This window comes from Microtus pennsylvanicus, chromosome 7 (genome assembly GCF_037038515.1).
Source record: "Microtus pennsylvanicus isolate mMicPen1 chromosome 7, mMicPen1.hap1, whole genome shotgun sequence".
Lineage (NCBI taxonomy): Eukaryota > Metazoa > Chordata > Mammalia > Rodentia > Cricetidae > Microtus > Microtus pennsylvanicus.
This window is the reverse complement of record NC_134585.1, coordinates 124,526,278-124,545,182: the sequence shown is the minus strand read 5'-3', so window position 1 is coordinate 124,545,182 and position 18,905 is coordinate 124,526,278. Positions and strand designations below refer to the sequence as shown.

The window sequence follows — 18,905 nt, the reverse complement described above, 5'->3', positions numbered from 1 at the left end:
TTTCAGTGGGAATATGAAGAGTAGTTTTGGCCTGCATTGAACTTGGTGACGTCAGGAAAGAGAGGAAGAGGGGACTCTTCCAGATCTGCTTTGGCCTTTTCATTTTCGATCTTGATACAATTTTTATTTTGACTCTTGCAACATTAAATTAACTTTTCATGGTTTACTTTTGTTTTTGTTTGTTTTTCTTTTAGCATTTCATATTCCCTTGTCCTCTGTGGAAGGTAAAAGGACCATTTTCTTCGGGGTTATCTTCTCATTAGCATCAATTTTCCAACTCCAAATTTTTGCTATCCCTTTTCCATCTGGTCCTATCCGGTCCCTCCTTCTTCCCTCCTTTTCTTCTCTCTATCTCTTATGTATTCCTCCTTTCTGCTACAGCTTCTCTGTGACACAGACCGCTGGGGTCACTCTTCTCACCTTGTTAGCTGCCAGACCTTTTTACCTTACCTGGTTTCTTCAGGGTGAGAACTCCCTTCCCCCAGGCGGGATTTCCTTGAGTTTCTGATAGAGACCAGCTTTCTTGGCAGCAGTTTCCTTGTGGCCCTAGCCTTTGCTCTTCAAAGTGTGTTAACTTGTCGCTGTAACAAAATATCTGAGATAAATAACTTAAAAAGAAGAAGTGTTTAATTGGGCCAATAGTTTCAGTCCATAATCACTTGGCCCCATTGCTTTGTGGTACTGCAAAAAAAAAAAAAAAAATACATTGTACCTTTAATCCCAGCACTCTAGGCACACGCAGGCTTATCTCTGTGAGTTCAATGCCAGCCTGGTCTACTGAGCAAGTTCCGAAGAGCCAGGGCTGCACAGATTGTAGCAGTAATGTGTGGCCTGTAGCTGAGGAAATCTCCTTAACGCGTGAAGCAAAAAGAGAAGGTACTGAGGTGCAGGCGTCTTTTTCAAGGGCACACCTCTCCTTGTCACCTCCATCTGAGTAGACTAATGCCTTCCAATCACACCATTAACTGGGTCCTAGACATTAACACAAAAGTTTTTAGGAGACTGTACGTGCAGGAAACCCTATTAGACTGCAATGTGTACTGCAGGGAGGGAGAAACAGGAATGAATCGGGGTTTTGTTTACAATTAAAATAATTTTTTTCAGTTTTTTAAATTGCAAGTTGCTTAATTAAATTACAATTACAAAGAAAAAAATTATAATTTTTTAAAGATTGTATCCCTAACCCTTCTTAGGCCCTTCAATGTAGTGAAGGAGAATGTTGAGTTGGAAGCCAGACTGGGCTACGTAGTTGAGTCAGTTAAGTACTTGCTACAAAATGAGAACTGGATGTGTTGGGGCTGGAGAGATGCTCAGTGGCTAAGAGCACTGACTACTCTTCCAGAGGACCCAGGTTTGAGTCACAATGTACATGGTAGCTTATAACTTCAGTTCCAGGGCATCTGAGGCCCTTCTGGTCTCCACTGGCAGTAGGCACAAAAGTGGTGCAAAGATGCAGGCAGAGAACCCATATACATAAAATAAAATTAATTTTTAAAAAAGCTAGGTATAGTGGTGTACATGTGTAACCCTATCAGTGAGGAGGAGGCAGAGGGCTCACTGACCACCCAGCCAGGCTGAATCAGCAGCCTGCACATCACTGAGACCCTGTTGGGGCAGGTAATCATTTCCTGAGGAATAACATTCAGGGTTAGATTGCATTCTCTCTCTCTCTCTCTCCAAAAACAATAATTGGCTATGGGGGTGGCTCAGTAGAGCATATGATTAGCACGTTTAAAGTCCTGGCTTTGATTCACAGCACAGCAAAAATAATAAATTATACATATTAACCCATAAGAAACTTAAAGCCTACATCAAAATGTCACAGAATCATGCACGTTTCCCTCAGTGAGGTCCATGTGTAAACAGTTAATGATATACGCGGGCATACCCCTGTAACCCTAGACCTGGGAAGTAGAAGCGAGAGGATTAGGAATCAGGGTGCACTTCAGCTACATAGCCTGGGCTACGTGAGATTCTGTCTCAAAAAAAAGTGCAAAATATGTTTTCTAAGTTCTATAGTAGTTTGTACATGGAGAAAGAACAATGGAATACAGTCAGGAAATTCTGTTGTGTAAAAATGGCATTTTAAAATTAGTATCTTTGAGCTTACTTTGTTATTGACATATCATGCTATCTTAAGCCATAAAAATAAATCTTGAAAAAAAAATTTAGCTGTGGAAAAACAAAAGAATAGCCCTGAAATCCAGGCCCATCATTGGAACCAAGCTGCTCTACCACTGAGCTGTGTTCCCAGCTCCAGACTCAATAGCTGCCAAAATCTGTTTCTCATTTGCCCTGTCAAGAAAAGTGTGAGGTTGTAAGAAGCTGAGCAGCTCCACTGAGGGAGCTTTGTGTCAGCTTGAGAGAGAACAAGAATGCCCAAGGAGAATAAGATAAGGGTGCTGAGGGTTTGTGTGTTCTCTCTCTGTGTCTCTGTCTCTGTCTCTCTCTCTTCTTTTAATTTTGTGTGTAGTGTGTGCACATGAATTGCAGAGGCCAGAGCAGTTAGGTTCCCTGGAGCTGAAGATTCGGGCAGCTATGAGCTGACTGATGTGGTTGCTGGAGGTTGAACTTTGTTCCCCTGGAAGAGCAGTACACACTCTTTATGCTGGGCCTCTCCAGCCTCATGCCTCATCCATGTGCTCCTTAAGTCAGATTTTATCACTCTGATTGCTTGATTTGATTTGGGCTTCTAAAATTCCTAGGATATCAAACACCCACTGCTAGAAAGGTCCAATTGATACTCAATCTTCATCTATCACCTGTTTGTCTGGTTGCTAATAGCATAATGGGGGGGGGGGGCTTTAGAAGTCAAAGGTCAACCTAAAGTGTCAATCCTCATGAGACATCCACTTGTTTTTTTGTGATCTCTCTCACTAGAGCCTGGGGCTCACCATTCTTTTAGGCAGGCTGTCTCCATCTTCCTCGTACTGGAATTACAAGCACTTGCCACCACCCCTGACTTTTTATTTGGGTGCTAGGGATTCATCTCTGGTCCTCAATTCTTGCAGCAGCACTTCAGTGACTGAGCTATCACTCCAGCCCCCATAATTCACTTTTCTTAGTTCCATTGTCTTTCAGAGACTGGAGGAAAGGGAGCAAAGTCTACTAGTGAAACTTGCCTGGGTTAAAAAGCCAGGCAGTGGCGGCTCACGCCTTTAATCCCAGCACTCAGAAAGCAAAGGCAGGCGGATCTCTGTGAGTTCGAGGCCAGCCTGGTCTACAGAGAGTACCAGGTCAGGTTTCAAAGCCACACAGAGAAACCCTGTCTCCCAATCAATCAATCAATGAAAGTGCTCCTTTCTGTTTCCTGTTATGCTAAGTTACTCAGCGATACCAGATCTCAGGGCTACACCTGCTTTTTGCCACAGCCACACACTATACAGAGCACACCTGGACATTAGTCAGGTAACCATGAGATAGGGATAGTAAATTCTGCCTCATACTGTCAGTTATGGGATATCCCTAGGTTCTTACATAATGGCTCAGACAGGTCCATCGCAGGTCCTCAACAGACTATGAGTGAGTCTATGGTGACCCCCCTCCCCTGCCCGGTGCACATTCATTCTAGGACAGGTCCTAGACAAAAGCAAGTGATAGTAACAGCCACTATAAACATTCCCAGCCACTTAAAAGTTTGAGAAAAGGGCCACCCTGGCCATCTATCTCAAGGATGGGGCTGTAAGTGTAGAAAAGAATAGACAGATGTTTTTTGTTCTCTCAGGTTTGGGAATCTTCCTTTGAAAGTCAAATTTATGCAACGAGCAGGTCTGTTTTAGACAAGGAGTCTAAACTGCACATGTAGAATCTCTAAAGTCAGTTTTGTTGCCAGTTCCTTAGATACTTCTGCTGCCTCCACCTGCTACCTGAGCCCTGCTCTACCTTCATGTGACTCAGTTTTGACTTGAAGATGAACTCTTTATCTAGGTCTAAGCCCCCTTTGCAGGGTTTTCAAGTATTATGTCTTAGTGTGTCCTCCCTCTCTGTCCCTTGCTTGCTCTCGAATAAGACTGGCTCCCTAAACTGTCAGCTTGGGGAAAGGGCTAGATTTTGAATACCGAGGATAACGTGTTGCCTCTGTTCCTCAGGTCACCTACCTCTCACCAATCCTTTAATAATGGAGCTCAAAGCTGGCCGTAGGAATGGGATAGGGAGTGGGGCAGGGAGGGGAGTGTATAAAAGTGATAGAAAATTGAAAAGGGCCTGAGATTCGATTCAGCAACATGGTCAGACTCCATGTATATGTGGTTTTGGTCTTCCTGGCTTTTTTCTTTTTTTTTTTTTTCTTTTTCTTTTTTTAGACCTGCTGTGTGACTTTAGGAAAACTTAGTCATTGCTTTCAGGTAGTGTGAAAAGAAGAGACCTAGAAAAGGAGAGGACCACCCAGGACTACACAGCATATTAGAGAAGAACCAGGCCTAGCTCATGTCCCCTGCCTTCTGGTCCCATGCTGTTCTCATCTATGCTTGTTCATTGCTCTGTCTTCTGGGATAGAGGGGAGTAAGGACACTGGAACAGAAAGCATAGTACCCTTCGTTTTCTTTTTGCCTGCAGTTAAGCCAGGCAATGTGAGGAACATCATTCAGCACTTTGAGAACAGCCATCAGTATGATGTCCCAGAGCCGGGGACACAACGACTCTCAACAGGAAGCTTTCCTGAGGACCTGCTGGAGAGTGACAGGTAGCTGTAGCTGGATGGGGCCAACCAGGCATGGGCAGGCTTCAGCACTAGGGTTTAATTCCCACTGCCTTGCTCCTCTCCACTGTACTGTGAGGTCGCGAGTAGAACCTGCCCACTCTAAGTGACTGCAGGAAGTATAATGTGTTGGGAACTGGGCCAGTGGAAGCTCGTGAAGGCAACCTTTAGGCTGACCCCCAACTACTGAGCAGTTCCATCCCAAAATGGAGCTGCATTATTTTATCCAGCAGCCAGTCAGGAAGGATAAAGGCCAAGAGAGGCACAAGAAAGTCTTTGTCTAGTAAGAAAGCTCTAAGCTAGGTGAGATGCCACACACCTCTAATCTCACCCAGCCCTAGGGAGGCACAGGCAGGAGGACCTCTGTGAGTTCCAGGCCATCTTGGTCTACCTTGTCTCTGAAAATAAAATAATAATTTTTTAAAAAGCTTGAAAATGTTTTTCTGCTGACCCTTTTAAAGACAAACAATATGTGGAAATGAGTCGTCTGTCTCAGCAGACCATAGAGTCAGTTGGCTCAAGACAGATGATTCTTCCCTTCAAAAAGAAAAAGAGGGCAGGTGACACATGTCTGTAATCTTGGTACTCCAGAGACTGAGACAGGAGGATCACTGGGAATTCAATGCCAGCCTAGGCTATAAAGTAAGACCCTATCTCACAAAGGGTGGGGATGGTGCTCTCTCATTTTCTGCATCTCTGTTAGGTATCAGGTTCTAACAAGGATGTTTGTGTGGTTTAACACATGCTCCTGACTGGCATGAAGGCGGTCACGTCATGGCTACAGCTGTCTTTAAAATAAAGATTGCCTGTAATCAGAAATGTCTGTGCAGATTCCTCAAATCATTCTTGAGGTACAGTACTGCAGCCTTTTGTATAGGAAAATAATCCCATTGTACAACCAAGTTTGAAAGCCACTGAGGAATAGAGGCAGGCAGAGAAGCAAATCCAGAGGCAGCAGTATTGGTGTTCTAATCATTTGCCTTTTAAATAACCATCAGCACCAAGCCAGACATTCTGGCTGGAATGCAAGTTCATTCTTTCAGTTTTATATTAGCCCTTCATAAATTTAGTTCATGTCAAAGGATTTAGCCATAGTAAGAGTTGACAAAGATTTTGGGATGATAAACTTTGGAGATTTGTACTGTGGAGAGAGGTTGAGCTTAACATTTGTAGATAAATTAGATACAAATTACATAATTGCTATGAGACAGGTGTGATAATTTGGACATGTCAAATATTTTACATTTGGGAGATGTCAATACCTTGAAAAAACATTTGAAAACACTTACAGACTTGCTCTCTTGGCCTTGCTAGGTAAAATTGCTCTACCTAAGACGTTCACCAAAATCCTAAAGCTATTCTAAGCAGAAGGCTTAGAATTTTATTTGTAAACTCTGTGGCAATCTTGGGAGAGTAGTATGCACAGGAAGACAATTTAGGCTGCTGTAGATGCTTGGTGTTGAGTGCCCAAGGGTTCTTCTAGGAAGTTACAAAGCTTTGTAGCCCTCTAACCTACTGAAAGAGGTTTGCAATGGTGGCTGAGGACATAGAGAACAGTGTGAGCTGATCTGGATTAGAATTGTTCTTGTAGATTGCTGAGGAGTAACTTCAGTAAGTCATCAGTTGTCAAGTCGTTTGCAAACCCTAAAGACAAATTTGGGTCCTCAAGAGGTAAACTCTGTGTTGAATCCTCTGGCCTTTTAGAGAAGGTGTAAATTAAGACTCAAAGTACTTGGCTCCCTGCTGCAGCAGCCCACTACTGTTAAGCGCTCTCTAGACATTTCAAGGCCTTCTGTGATTTGAGACATAGAACAGGATATAGATTATTAACAAAGGGGCATCCCAGGAGGGCCTAGTGGTGCATCTAGAGGCATCTAGGGGTCAGAGATGTTGGGTGTGTTGAGGCTGATGGCACTGCAGACTCAACAGATATCAGTCCTCAGTTGTCAGCATCTCACCAAACCCCAAGAGTGCTTGTTAGCCACGCAGGACATCCAGGGATGAACCTCTGCCTGTCTGTAACCAAGCCCTGGAAGCATATTCCCCAGCCATGTCTCCCTGGAAAGGAAATAGAAGCTTAGGAAGGGTGCTGTCAGTAGGAAAGGAGAAATCTACATCACAGCTGGAGTAAGAATCCTACAGCAGACAACATCTTCTGACAGCCAAAGTGTAGGAACCAGCTATCCCTCCCTCAGAGAAAAATCCACCTCAAGAGTCAGAGAAGAGGGTGGCTGGTCCAAAACTGGCAAGGTATACTGACCATGGGATGGCCTCCAGGGCAGTGGACCTTATGGCTTCTGATGAAAGACTGTGATATATCCATGGGTCTTCTAAAAGGATCATGGTGCCTTAGGCATCTGAACACATCACAAAACTGATTCTCTTAGCCTGTGGGTTACAACCCCTTTGGGAGTTGAACAACCCTTTCACGGGTGTCACATATCGGACATTTACAATCCATAACAGTAACAAAATTACAGTTATGAAGTAGCAATAAAAATAATTTTATGATTGGGGGTCACCACAACTTGAACTGTATTAAAGGGTCACAGCATTGGGAAAGTTGAGAACCACTGTCTTAGCTTAAGGTGAAGAAGAGAAACTATCCAGGAAGCCCACTGAGGAAAGCCACAAGTCTGTAGAGCAGCCAGAGTGGCTTGTCATTGTGCAGCTTATGGGCCCTCATGTTTGAGCCTTTCAGGGCCAGGTAGAAAAACCTGTGGTTTTGAGGCACCTTTGGAGTTGGATAACAGGTAAAAGCTAGCCACAATATCACATCTCAAAGTTTCCTGTCCCTCCTTAGCAGTTCACGCTCAGAGATTCGCCTGGGCCGCTCTGAGAGCCTCAAGGGCCGGGAAGAGATGAAGCGATCTCGAAAAGCAGAGAATGTGCCCAGATCTCGAAGTGATGTCGACATGGATGCTGCTGCTGAGGCCACTCGCCTTCATCAGTCAGCCTCGTCCTCCGCCTCCAGCCTCTCCACCAGGCGAGTGACCCGATGCTGCTTAGTGTGGCTAGATGCATTGTTGTTATTGTTGTTACTATTATTATGATTATAATTACATATTCAGAGTTGGTATTTTCTCCTTAGGTCTCTTGAGAATCCAACCCCTCCCTTCACACCTAAAATGGGCCGCAGGTGAGTGGTGAGCACTGTGGCACTGTTTGGTGTCTCTGTGGCACACCTGCGTTCAGGACCTTCACACATCTAGGCATGGCTAGATGTGCATCCCTTCTCCATGGGCCTGGTAAAAGCAGGTTGAGTAAGAGAGTGACGGACAACCTTGAATGTAAGTTACCCGCTAGTGAAGCTGAGCTCCCCGTTTTCCTTAGGAGCATTGAGTCCCCCAATCTGGGGTTCTGTACAGATGTTGTCCTTCCCCACCTTCTGGAGGATGATCTGGGCCAGCTGTCTGACCTCGAGCCAGAGCCAGATGTCCAAAACTGGCAGCATACAGTAGGCAAGGACGTGGTGGCAGGGCTGACACAGAAGGAGATTGACCGACAAGAGGTCATCAATGGTGAGAACCTCCCTTGCTTCCCTCATCTCCACTCATGCTTACGTGGGTAGGAGAGCTTCTCCAGGTCACCTTATTGGTGCTTAGTCAAGCGTAGAGAAGCCAACACTCCACTTCCCCAAAGAGTAGTGACTCTAGATCAGTGGGTCTTAACCCCTTTGAGGGATCTCATATCAGATATTTACACTATGATTTATAACAGTATAAAAGTTATAGTTATGAAATAACAAAATATTTTTATGGTTGGAGTCACCACAACATGAAGAACTGTATTAGTGGTTGCAGCATTAGGACGGTTGGGAACCACTGCTCTAGACATTTGCTAATCTTTTCCCTCCTGTCTCTCCTTGTCACAACCCCTGCTCAGAGCTGTTTGTGACAGAAGCATCCCATCTGCGAACACTCCGGGTCTTGGACCTCATCTTCTATCAGCGCATGAAAAAGGAGAACCTAATGCCTCGGGAAGAGCTGGCGAGGCTCTTCCCTAATCTGCCTGAACTCATAGAGATTCACAGTAAGGCGCCTGCGTCCCTCCAGTCTCCCTCTGCCACCTTTCACTCTGCTTTAGTTTGAATCCCACCTGATCCCCCTAAGTATATAACCCCCCACTACTCCTGCTGAGAGAAACTGACAGATAGCTTGAAGCTAACCCTCCAGATCCAAAGTAAAGGTTTCCAGATTTCTCCATGAAACTACTGTCAAAAATGCCTTTTCTCCTAGTTATAAACGTCTATCAAAAATGCCTTTTCTCCTAGTTATAAACTGTCTAGCAGTGTGGCTCCACCCCAGGCATTTCTGCTTCTTCCTTCCTACCACAGATTCCTGGTGTGAAGCCATGAGGAAGCTCCGGGAGGAAGGTCCCATTATCAGAGACATCAGTGACCTCATGCTGGCTCGGGTATGGCAAGGAGGAGATTAGAAGAAGCAAGATCCCTTTACCCAAGAAGAGAGGATAGTCAAGGGGGAAGGGGTGCTGCTCCCTGGCAAGAGTGTGATACCTGGACCATGTCCTTTCTGCCTCTTCAGTTTGATGGTCCTGCCCGAGAGGAGCTCCAGCAAGTAGCTGCACAATTCTGTTCCTATCAGTCAATTGCCCTAGAGCTAATTAAGACTAAACAACGTAAAGAGAGCCGGTTCCAGCTCTTCATGCAGGTATCCTGGACTATGTCTTAACCCTTCCTCAGCTCTGCCATGCTCACCAAAGATCTCCTAACGTCTTCTGGACCCAACCTTAACTCCTCTACCTACCCACATCACCCACACCAGTACTGTAAAGCATTACCTCTAGAGCCAAAAATGCCTTTGGTTGAGAAGTACTCTAGACTAGCAGGCAAAAAGCCTGCCTTGCCCACTAGAATTAGTGTGCACTTTGCTGTGAAATAGGAATGATACTGCCCTTCTGTTTTGACCATCTCTTCCTGGCAACATCAACCCCTCCCTAAATGTTGAAAGAAAAAACTGCCACCATTTCCAAGTGACCCATCTGGGGTTAGGACCTACTTGGCATTTTCAAAGCCATCTTAGCCCTGAACCCTAAAGGAACTCCCAATCACTAGTCAACCTCTCCCTCTGTCTGCGTCTTGCTATTCAGGAGGCTGAGAGCCACCCTCAGTGCCGGAGGCTGCAGCTGCGAGACCTGATCATCTCTGAAATGCAGCGGCTCACCAAGTACCCACTGCTGCTAGAGAACATCATCAAGCACACAGAGGGTAGGGCATTCACTAGTGCCTTGTGGCAGCAGACTTCTTTGCTTCGTCACAGCTTTGTGATCTTAGCAAGCCCAGACCTTTGAGATCTTCTTCCTTGTCCGGGTACAGTAAGTCTCAGAGAGGAAAATGATTGGAAATGTGGTTTGGAAATATGAAGTGCTGCACAGCAGAGAAACAAAGGCCACTGCTGGCTTCTGGGGCCTCTATATGAGCCAGGAAGCGTGGACCCAGTGCCTGGCCCTTGAGGGCAACTGTGAGCTCCTTCAAGGGCTCTGCTGGATTGTGGACCAGTTAATACCTTTGTTGGGTGCCTCTGTGTAGTGTGCAGAGATATAACCAGGGGACTAGCATGATGACTCAACAGAAATTCACAGAAAAGGATGGAAGGAGAGAACCAACTTGACAAAATTGTCCTCTGACCTTAACATACACACTGTGACGTGGCTGTCCACACACACACACACACAATAGTAAGTAAGCAAATATGCTAAGCCATATATATAACACTAGGAGAACGATGAGCATATGAACTTTGCAGGCAGAGGCACTAACTGCCACACATTCCCCCATTTGGTAGGTAGCACATCTGAGCATCAAAAGCTCTGCCGTGCCCGGGACCAGTGCCGAGAGATTCTCAAGTTTGTAAATGAAGCAGTGAAGCAGACAGAGAACCGTCACCGATTAGAGAGCTACCAGAAACGCCTAGATGCCACTGCCCTAGAGCGAGCCAGCAACCCCTTGGCAGCAGAATTCAAGGTAGGAGGTGGAGGCTGCAATACTGACAGCCCCTCATACACATCCTTTTTGGGCCCCCTTAGGAGCAGAACTCGAGTCAGAGCCCAGTGAGTCTTAGAAGTAAGAGACATGGCCTGTCTGTGATAGGGTGGCGTGGTTAGGTCATGAGAGGCATACCCTGTTAATGTCGCTCATCCCTAGATTAACAGGAACAGAAAGCCTCACTAAGTAAAAAGTAGATGTTGGAACTTAGCCTCAGGAAATAGAATGGGGCAGGACTGGAGGTAAAGGAAGAATAAAACTGAAGAGAAGGTCAGGAAAAGCAACACTGTCTCCTTGGAAAGTTAGGTGGCATGTAGTATGCCAAGTGGGAATCCCAAGTCAGAGCACCACAGGCACAGGGCTCCGTAGCACACTTTACTTCTCTCCGTCCCCTACAAGAACTCAAAGGTAACAGTTGTTTCCTACCCACTGATTCCCAGCACCTTAGCAAATGTCCATGCACAGTGATTCTTAAAATTTGTTGTGTGAATGGAACAATGGTGTGTCCTTTCAGAGCCTGGATCTTACAGCGAGGAAGATGATCCATGAGGGACCCCTGACCTGGAGGATCAGCAAAGACAAGACCCTGGGTATGTGCCGGGGACTGGGAATTGGAGGGAACCTGTGGCGAGTGTGCTTCTCCAGGGTCCATTCTTCTCTGCTGCAGAAGCTTTAAAAACTGCTGCTCTAAGGGTACTGGGATGCTGGGGAGGCAAACATACGCAACAGGGTGGCAGCGCAGTGTGGGAAGGGAAGACAGAGAAAAAAAGAGTTGGAGTCACTGGATTCCTGTGGCCTCCTAGTCCTGGGCGTGGACCTTTAATAGCCTCTGGGTGACTGAGCAACAGGGATCGTCTTAATTGTCAGACCTGCAGGTGCTGTTACTGGAGGACCTTCTGGTGCTGCTGCAGAGACAAGAGGAGAGGCTGCTGCTCAAGTGCCACAGCAAGACAGCTGTGGGCTCTGCGGACAGCAGACAGACCTTCAGCCCTGTGCTGAAGCTCAACGCTGTGCTCATCCGTTCCGTGGCTACAGGTACCGTGAGGACATGAGCCAGCCAGCTTGAGGCTCTGTGTCCTGTTGATTGTTCACTCTGCTTACTAGCACTGGGTGATGTAGGCCCATTCTGGAGCTTTACAAGACTCGAAGTCCTGGGTTCCTTTCCTATCTTGGCCCAGTCTAAGCAGGAAGATCTGGTCCAAGATGGCAGGGTGAGGGGTAGGTAAGGGACCATGGTGAAGACCATGATGGATGGGATGGGTGCACTGGGTGGGGCTGAGGATGTCAGAGCAAGAATGAAAGAAGCGGGAGCAGACATAAAGACTGGGACAGACCTTGTGCAAGAATGCCTTGGGCAGAGCATAGTTCAAAACAACCACACCTACAGCACAGACTCGAGCCCAGAAGTTTGAGGTAGCAAGGCAGTCAACCACATTCTCTGGGATCATCAATGACACCTGACCTCCCTGAGCAGCTCAGAAAGGATGGGGTAGACATGGAAAGATTTGGTACCCCGAAGCACTATATGCACATCAGCCCTCAGTTAACAGAGCAAGAGGGAAGTAGGAATGGCCTGGCAAATGTCATTGGGGGCCCACAGTTAATTCTGATGACCCAGGTATATCCCATAGTGCTTTCTTCAGGTTGGGGACCATGTCCGCCATGCCCTGTGTAGACTTTCTGCCTTTCTTTCCTCACACAGATAAGCGAGCCTTCTTCATCATCTGTACTTCTGAACTGGGCCCTCCCCAGATCTATGAGCTGGTTGCATTGACATCATCGGACAAGAATATGTGAGAATTGATTGCGGGGTCCCGTATAACTTCTGTCCCCTTGGAACCAGAGTGGTGTGTAGAAGGATTTGAGCAATGAGACCAGGACTGGGCCCCAGAGAAGTTCCTGAATGGAGGACTAAGAAGTTAAGAGGCAACATAGGCACAGAGCAGCAGAAGCCATCACCCAGGATGTAACCAGGCCTGGGCTAAGTAAAATAAATCCATGTATATCTACCCCATGTTTCCCAACACTGACTGCTAGAGGTGGTGTGGCACAGTGGGCAGAGACAGGTTAAATCCGTTTCTACCCCTCTGGGTTCTCATTTTGAAAGGGGAAATGAGTCTTATAAAAGTGTTAATATCTAGTAATTGGTAGCTATGAGTCATAGAAATCTAGGGGAATGGCCAGTGAGAAGTGTTGATGGAGGTGAAAACCTGCCTAGCCGAGGGTCCTTGAGACAGAATGTGGAGAGGGCTTTGAAGGTTTTTGGCAGTAGGGTCCACAGAGGACAGGGAGTGTACCTGGCCTTATTCTCACCCCTGGGCTTGTGTTTCTGCCGAGCAACAGATGGATGGAACTCTTAGAAGAGGCCGTGCAGAATGCCACCAAGCACCCTGGAGCTGCCCCAACACCCATCCATTCTTCACCACCAGGATCCCAGGAGCCAGCCTACCAGGGCTCCACCCCTAGCAGGTATGGTGCTTAGCCCTCCAGTTCCCAGCACCATTCCCCGTCCAGCCTGCCTTTCTTGATACTCCTCAGCCTTTTCACCACTAGGGTAGACAGGTAGCCTCCATAGAGAATTACCATTGGGAAACAGATGGAAGAACATGCCTCTGCTTCTTTGCCTTCTGTCCTCCTTGCTCTCCCATCACCTCACATTTGGATATAGTGGAGATGCCCCTGAAGCAGGGTTCTGGTATTGAATGCAGCTAGAGGAGCTAAGTCAACACCCAGCTTCCACTGTCAGCCTGTGCAGCCCATCAGGTGGTGAGGCCCGGCTCCTTCTTCCTTGCACCCTGCTCCTTTATTGCCTGTGAAAGATATGACGGGACCAGACTAGATTTCATGACACCTTGACCAGGCTGGCAAAGCTAGAAATTGCCACCAGGTGGTCTGCTTTAACCTTTAATGATTTCTTCCCTCAGGGTAGAAATAAATGACTCAGAAGTTTACCATACTGAACCAGAAACCAAGGAACTATCTGGAGGTAAGGCCCCTCTCCATCATGTGAGAAACCAGCATTGTCTTTTTGTGTGTGTGGGTATGGGTCAGATGATGAAAGAGTCCATCAGGGCAAGAGGTATGAGAGGTGCCACTTGATAAAATGAGTAGAAGGGAAATGGGAGAGGAAACTGACTGACAGCTTGACCAACTTTTGCTGCCTCTGTGGGTAACAAGGTTAGGAGAGAAATACCCTTGCCTGCTTCAGCCAGAGATTACTGTCATAGAGCAAGATGCACACAGAGAGTGAGGAGAATTGGGGTATGCAAGGACTTAAGATGTCACTTTTGGGATAGGACGTAGAAGCACAGTTTTCAGGTAACTTCTATTTGAGCTTTTTTATTTTTAAATAACTTAAAATTAAGAGTTCCCTGCCTATGTGACTCATCTGTGCTCTTTCACTTAGAATGTCTTTCTCTGTGTCCCACGCATCCTTCATAGCTTGGTTCCAGCAGTTGCCCCATGACTGTTTTTGTTGTTTATGTCAATTAGTAGTATAACCAGCACTTCTAATGCCCATACCCTGATCTGTTTTATCTTTTTTCCCATAATACTCAACACCTTCTAACAAATGCCTGATTGCCTAGTTGATTTTGATTGCATCCCAGGCACAGTCTCTGCTGATATGTGTCGGGGTCACAGGAGGTGCTCCATGAACTTCCAGAGAACTTACTAACCAGGGCTCCCAAGCCCTGGGTCCACAGCTGGACATGGGCTCACCTCATACTTCTACTCTCCCACACCCTAACACACGCATCCACAACAGGCCCTGGGCCCCAGCAGAGTTTTCAAGAGAAGCAGCTGGTAGCACAAGAAAAGCCTGCGCAGGAGGAGGATGCAGAGGAGCTGAGAGCCCTGCCTCACCCTTCCCCTTCCCTGGATGGAGAAAACAGAGGCATCAGGACAAGGGACCCTGTCCTTCTGGCCCTCGCAGGCCCTCTAGTAATGGAGGGACTTGCTGATGCTGCCCTGGAAGATGGTAAGTGCCTCAAAGACTTTTTCATTGGCCCCTGGAATCCCAGTAGCATAGCCCATATGAATTTCACCTTCTACCTACTCAAAGGTTCTTACTTTATGGGAGCTGTATGCAGGAATACCAACTAGTCAGCCAGAAACCCAGCAGCTCCACGCTTAGACTGCAGCAGATTGACCGTGTTAGGGGCAGGAGCAATGATACCCTCATCTCCCCTGAGCTTTCCCATTACTAAGCTGTGTTCAATCCTTCATCTGGGAGGCCATTCCTCTGTCTTTCCTGCAGTGGAGAACTTGCGGCACCTGATCCTGTGTAGCCTGCTGCCCGGTCACACTGTGAAGACTCAGGCTGCTGGCGAGCCTGAGGATGACCTCACACCCACCCCTTCCGTCATCAGCATCACCTCTCACCCCTGGGACCCAGGATCCCCAGGGCAAGCTCCCACTATAGGTGACAACACCCTGAGGCTAGAGGGAAGCGAGCCAGATGGGGAGGATGTGGCTCTCTGTTCTCTGGCACAGCTGCCGCCAAGGACCAGAAATTCTGGCATCTGGGACTCTCCTGAGCTAGATAGAAATCCAGATAAAGAGGTTTCAAGCACAGAACCAGCAGGAAGTTACAAAGTTGTAAGAAAAGGTAAAATATGTTTTTGTGTCCATTGTATTCACACTTTTGCTGGGGTAGAGATGAATATTGCAGGGAGACACTTCTTTTCCATCTTTCTCCTGGATCCTGTGTGAGCACTGGCATTGGGACCTGGGGGAAAAGACATGTTGATATGAAGAGCCCTGAAGTCAGACAAGCAAGGCTCAAAGCCCTCATTTGCTAGTTAATGTCTGTGTATCTTAGACAAAATTCAAAGTATATCCTCATTTTCCTTCTATAATAGAGCCAGCACAGATCAACTTCCAAGAAAAGTTTTTTGCTATTCTTCACTGATTATCTAATCTAAAGAAAAAAGTTGGAGTGGAGTAGAAAGAGAGAGAGAGAAAGAGGTCACTTTTCCCAGGAGATTCAGTTTTAGGAAAATGAGGGCAAATACCTGTTATTCCAGAAAGTGGCTAAGAACAGAGGAGCTTAAGACAAAGCTGGGAAGACTCTTGAAAATGGGGGTGGTCTGGGAGCAAGTGCATGTGCAGAGTGGTAAAGAGGATGTTCCAAGTTGGGGATACTGTGGGCCGCTCTGTGACACATCCAGCCAGGCCTGAATAGACCAGGAAGGCTCTCCTGAGGGGTGTGGCCAGAATGGTAATACCAAGTCTGGGCCACTGGAGGCTGAGAGGGTTATTGGACATCAGTCCCTTGTGCCTTGCTGCCCCCCCTGCTCTGTTGGCCAAAGGCTGCCTCTCCTGGGCTTCTGAGAACTGACCTGCTCCTGCTCTTCCAAGGTGACTTTGTGGAACGTTCTCTTCAGCTCCTGGGACATGGCCATTTATAATCTTGTACTCACTTTGTTCTTTTCTTCCTTTATTCTTGTTATCCCCGACATGTCCACTTCTTTCTCTCTCTCCTTCGTGCTCTCTCTCCCTCCTTCCCCCTTGTCTTATCTCTTAGTCTCTCCTCTCCCTGGTGGTGGTGTCGGTGCAGCCAAGGTGGCGGGCAGCAAAGTTATCCCTGCACTACCAGAGAGTGGCCAGTCAGAATCTGAGCTATCTGAAGTGGAAGGCGGAGCACAGGCTACGGGTAATCAACTTCTTTTTACAGCCAAAGCCAGGCCAGGCTGTAGCAGGGGTCCCATGGGCTAGAATTGGGCCTTGGCTATCAGAGTTCTCTTACCCACAAACATCCTGTGTGCTCCCTGAGCTGTCTGAGATGGTTGGGAAGTAGCACGTGAGCCCAAAGACAGCAAGGAAACCTGTATCTCCAGCTTTGAAAAACCATTCACTGGGAGATGTAGAGGCTCAGTTCAGAGCTTTCAGCCTATGCTCAGGTCTGGAAGAAAGCAAGAAAGTCTGGCCAGTGCCCACACTCCAGTGTATTTAACCTGACATCCTGAGCAACCACTTCCCAATCCTGTCCACTCCTCTAGTACTGTGGTGAGAAAAGGTTTGCATGGCTTTACAGGTTCCTTTGTGTTTCTCCATGGTCAGTTGGTGTTTCTAGGGGATGGTGACATGTAGGGCAGTGTTGGTGTGCATCATTGAAATACTGCTGCCTGCTGTTTTCCAGGGGGCCTCAACCCTCTACCCTTCCTTCCCTCAGCGTAACACCTCCATCTTGCCCCTTCTTCATTCTCATCACTGAGCATCTTCCCCTGGCAGGTGGGGAGCAGTTGCCATCTAAAGGGAAAAGCATGGGCCTGTATGCACTAGGTTGTCTTAGAAGCCTCCCTGGCCCGTTCTGTCACAGGGTACTCTAAGGGAGTGGGAGAATGACTTAGACGTGTCTGCTTGACTAATTTCTTTCTCTTGCCATCGGTATAGGGAACTGTTTTTATGTCAGCATGCCATCAGGACCTCTGGACTCCAACACTGAGCCTACCAGGACACCCCTAAGTCCCTCACAGCCTCACAGCCTCCCTACATGGCCAACAGAGCCTCAGCACCAGAGGGGAGGCATTGGGGATCAAATGTGTTCCAGCGGCTCTTCCCCCAGTCTGGTCCTCAGGGATATGGGTGTGATCTTTCATACCATCGAGCAGCTTACCATCAAGCTCCACAGACTCAAGGTAAGGAGCATGACCCAGGACAGTTATATATCTGGATAAGCAAATGTTCGTGTGTATGGATATACATATATACATATTCACACACACACACACACACACACACACACACACACACACATATATATATATATATATATATATATATATATATGTATATGGAATTGAGCCTAGGGCTTCATACATGCTAGAAAAACACTCTACCATTAGGCTCCATCCCCAGTTCACCTTCAGCTCACCCTGCCACACCCTCTGAGCCTTAGCCCTGGGACTCAGACGCCCCCCCTACAACTCTTCTAGGACATGGAACTGGCCCACAGAGAGCTTCTCAAGTCCCTTGGAGGAGAGTCGTCTGGGGGGACCACTCCTGTGGGCAGTTTTCACACAGAGGCAGCCAGATGGACAGATCACTCTCTCTCTCCCCCAACCAAGGAAGCACTGGCCTCTGACTCCCAAACCAGTCAGGAGTTCGGCCCTGAGGAAGGTGAGTAAAGCCAGTTCCTGCACCGCCACCTTGAGGGAATGCATAACCAAGTGCTCGGGGTGGGCCCATGACTCTTTTCCCTGAGGTGTTACCAACACATTCCCTCAGCTTCAGAAAGGGATCTTTGCCAGGAAACGGGCAGCCAAATTTCTGTGAGTTCAAGGTCAGCCTAGACAGGGCTACATAATGAGAAAAGGGTAGAGCATGTGTCGGAGAACTACTTCTTGCCTTCCACCCATGATCCCCATGCTCCCAGTTTACTCAAGAGATCTTGTCTTTTTTTATTTCCCATGTAGATTAGATCCATTTATATCTCTCTTAGGGTCCTCTTTGTTGTCTAGGTTCTCTGGGATTGTGAATTTTAGGCTGGTTTTTCTTTGCTTTATGTCTAAAAGACACTTATGAGTGAGTGCATATGATATTTGTCTTTCTTGGTCTGGGTTACCTCACTCAATATGATGTTTTCTAGATCCATCCATTTGCCCACAAATTTCAGGATGTCATTATTTTTTTCTGCTGTGTAGTACTCCATTGTGTAAATGTACCACATTTTCCTTATTCATTTTTCAGTCAAGGGGCATTTAGTTTGTTTCCAGGTTCTGGCTATGACAAACAAAGCTGCTATGAACATAGTTGAGCACATGTCCTTGTGGCATGATTGAGCATCCTTTGGGTATATACCCAAAAGTGGTGTTACTGGGTCTTGAGGAAGGTTGTTTCCTAATTTTCTGAGGAATCACCACACTGACATCCAAAGAGGTTGTACCAGATTGCATTCCCACCAGCAATGCAGAAGTGTTCCCTTTTCCCCACAACCTCTCTAGCATAAGTTGTCATCAGTGTTTTTTGATCTTGGCCATTCTTAGAGGTGTAAAATGGAATCTCAGAGTTGTTTTGATTTGCATTTTTCTGATGGCTAAGAATGTTGAGCATTTCCTTAAGTGTCTTTCAGCCATTTTAGATTCCTCTGTTGAGAGTTCTCTGTTTAGGTCTGTACTCCATTTTTTTTATTGAGTTATGTGATCTTTTGGTGTCCAGTTTCTTGAATTCTTTGTATATTTTGGAGATCAGCCCTCTGTATGA

At 46.9% G+C, this 18,905-nt stretch overlaps 1 protein-coding gene across 9 annotated transcripts in view; it reads left to right on the top strand.

Annotated features, from left to right (window-relative positions):
* Nucleotides 1-18,905, top strand: part of Arhgef11 (Rho guanine nucleotide exchange factor 11) — a 135,715-nt gene that overhangs the window by 114,154 nt on the left and 2,656 nt on the right. For 3 of the 9 annotated variants that reach the window (XM_075978660.1, XM_075978665.1, XM_075978661.1), the window contains 20 exons: nucleotides 195-224; nucleotides 4,555-4,681; nucleotides 7,500-7,682; nucleotides 7,788-7,835; nucleotides 8,030-8,217; nucleotides 8,582-8,728; nucleotides 9,033-9,112; nucleotides 9,241-9,366; nucleotides 9,806-9,923; nucleotides 10,501-10,679; nucleotides 11,215-11,290; nucleotides 11,568-11,735; nucleotides 12,403-12,493; nucleotides 13,044-13,169; nucleotides 13,625-13,686; nucleotides 14,467-14,679; nucleotides 14,959-15,309; nucleotides 16,228-16,356; nucleotides 17,097-17,341; nucleotides 17,639-17,822. In XM_075978660.1, coding sequence (XP_075834775.1) covers nucleotides 195-224; nucleotides 4,555-4,681; nucleotides 7,500-7,682; nucleotides 7,788-7,835; nucleotides 8,030-8,217; nucleotides 8,582-8,728; nucleotides 9,033-9,112; nucleotides 9,241-9,366; nucleotides 9,806-9,923; nucleotides 10,501-10,679; nucleotides 11,215-11,290; nucleotides 11,568-11,735; nucleotides 12,403-12,493; nucleotides 13,044-13,169; nucleotides 13,625-13,686; nucleotides 14,467-14,679; nucleotides 14,959-15,309; nucleotides 16,228-16,356; nucleotides 17,097-17,341; nucleotides 17,639-17,822 — 2,871 coding nt within the window. The remainder of the gene's footprint in view (nucleotides 1-194; nucleotides 225-4,554; nucleotides 4,682-7,499; nucleotides 7,683-7,787; nucleotides 7,836-8,029; nucleotides 8,218-8,581; nucleotides 8,729-9,032; nucleotides 9,113-9,240; nucleotides 9,367-9,805; nucleotides 9,924-10,500; nucleotides 10,680-11,214; nucleotides 11,291-11,567; nucleotides 11,736-12,402; nucleotides 12,494-13,043; nucleotides 13,170-13,624; nucleotides 13,687-14,466; nucleotides 14,680-14,958; nucleotides 15,310-16,227; nucleotides 16,357-17,096; nucleotides 17,342-17,638; nucleotides 17,823-18,905) is intronic. The other 6 variants (XM_075978667.1, XM_075978664.1, XM_075978663.1 and 3 more) reach the window with 4 other exon arrangements.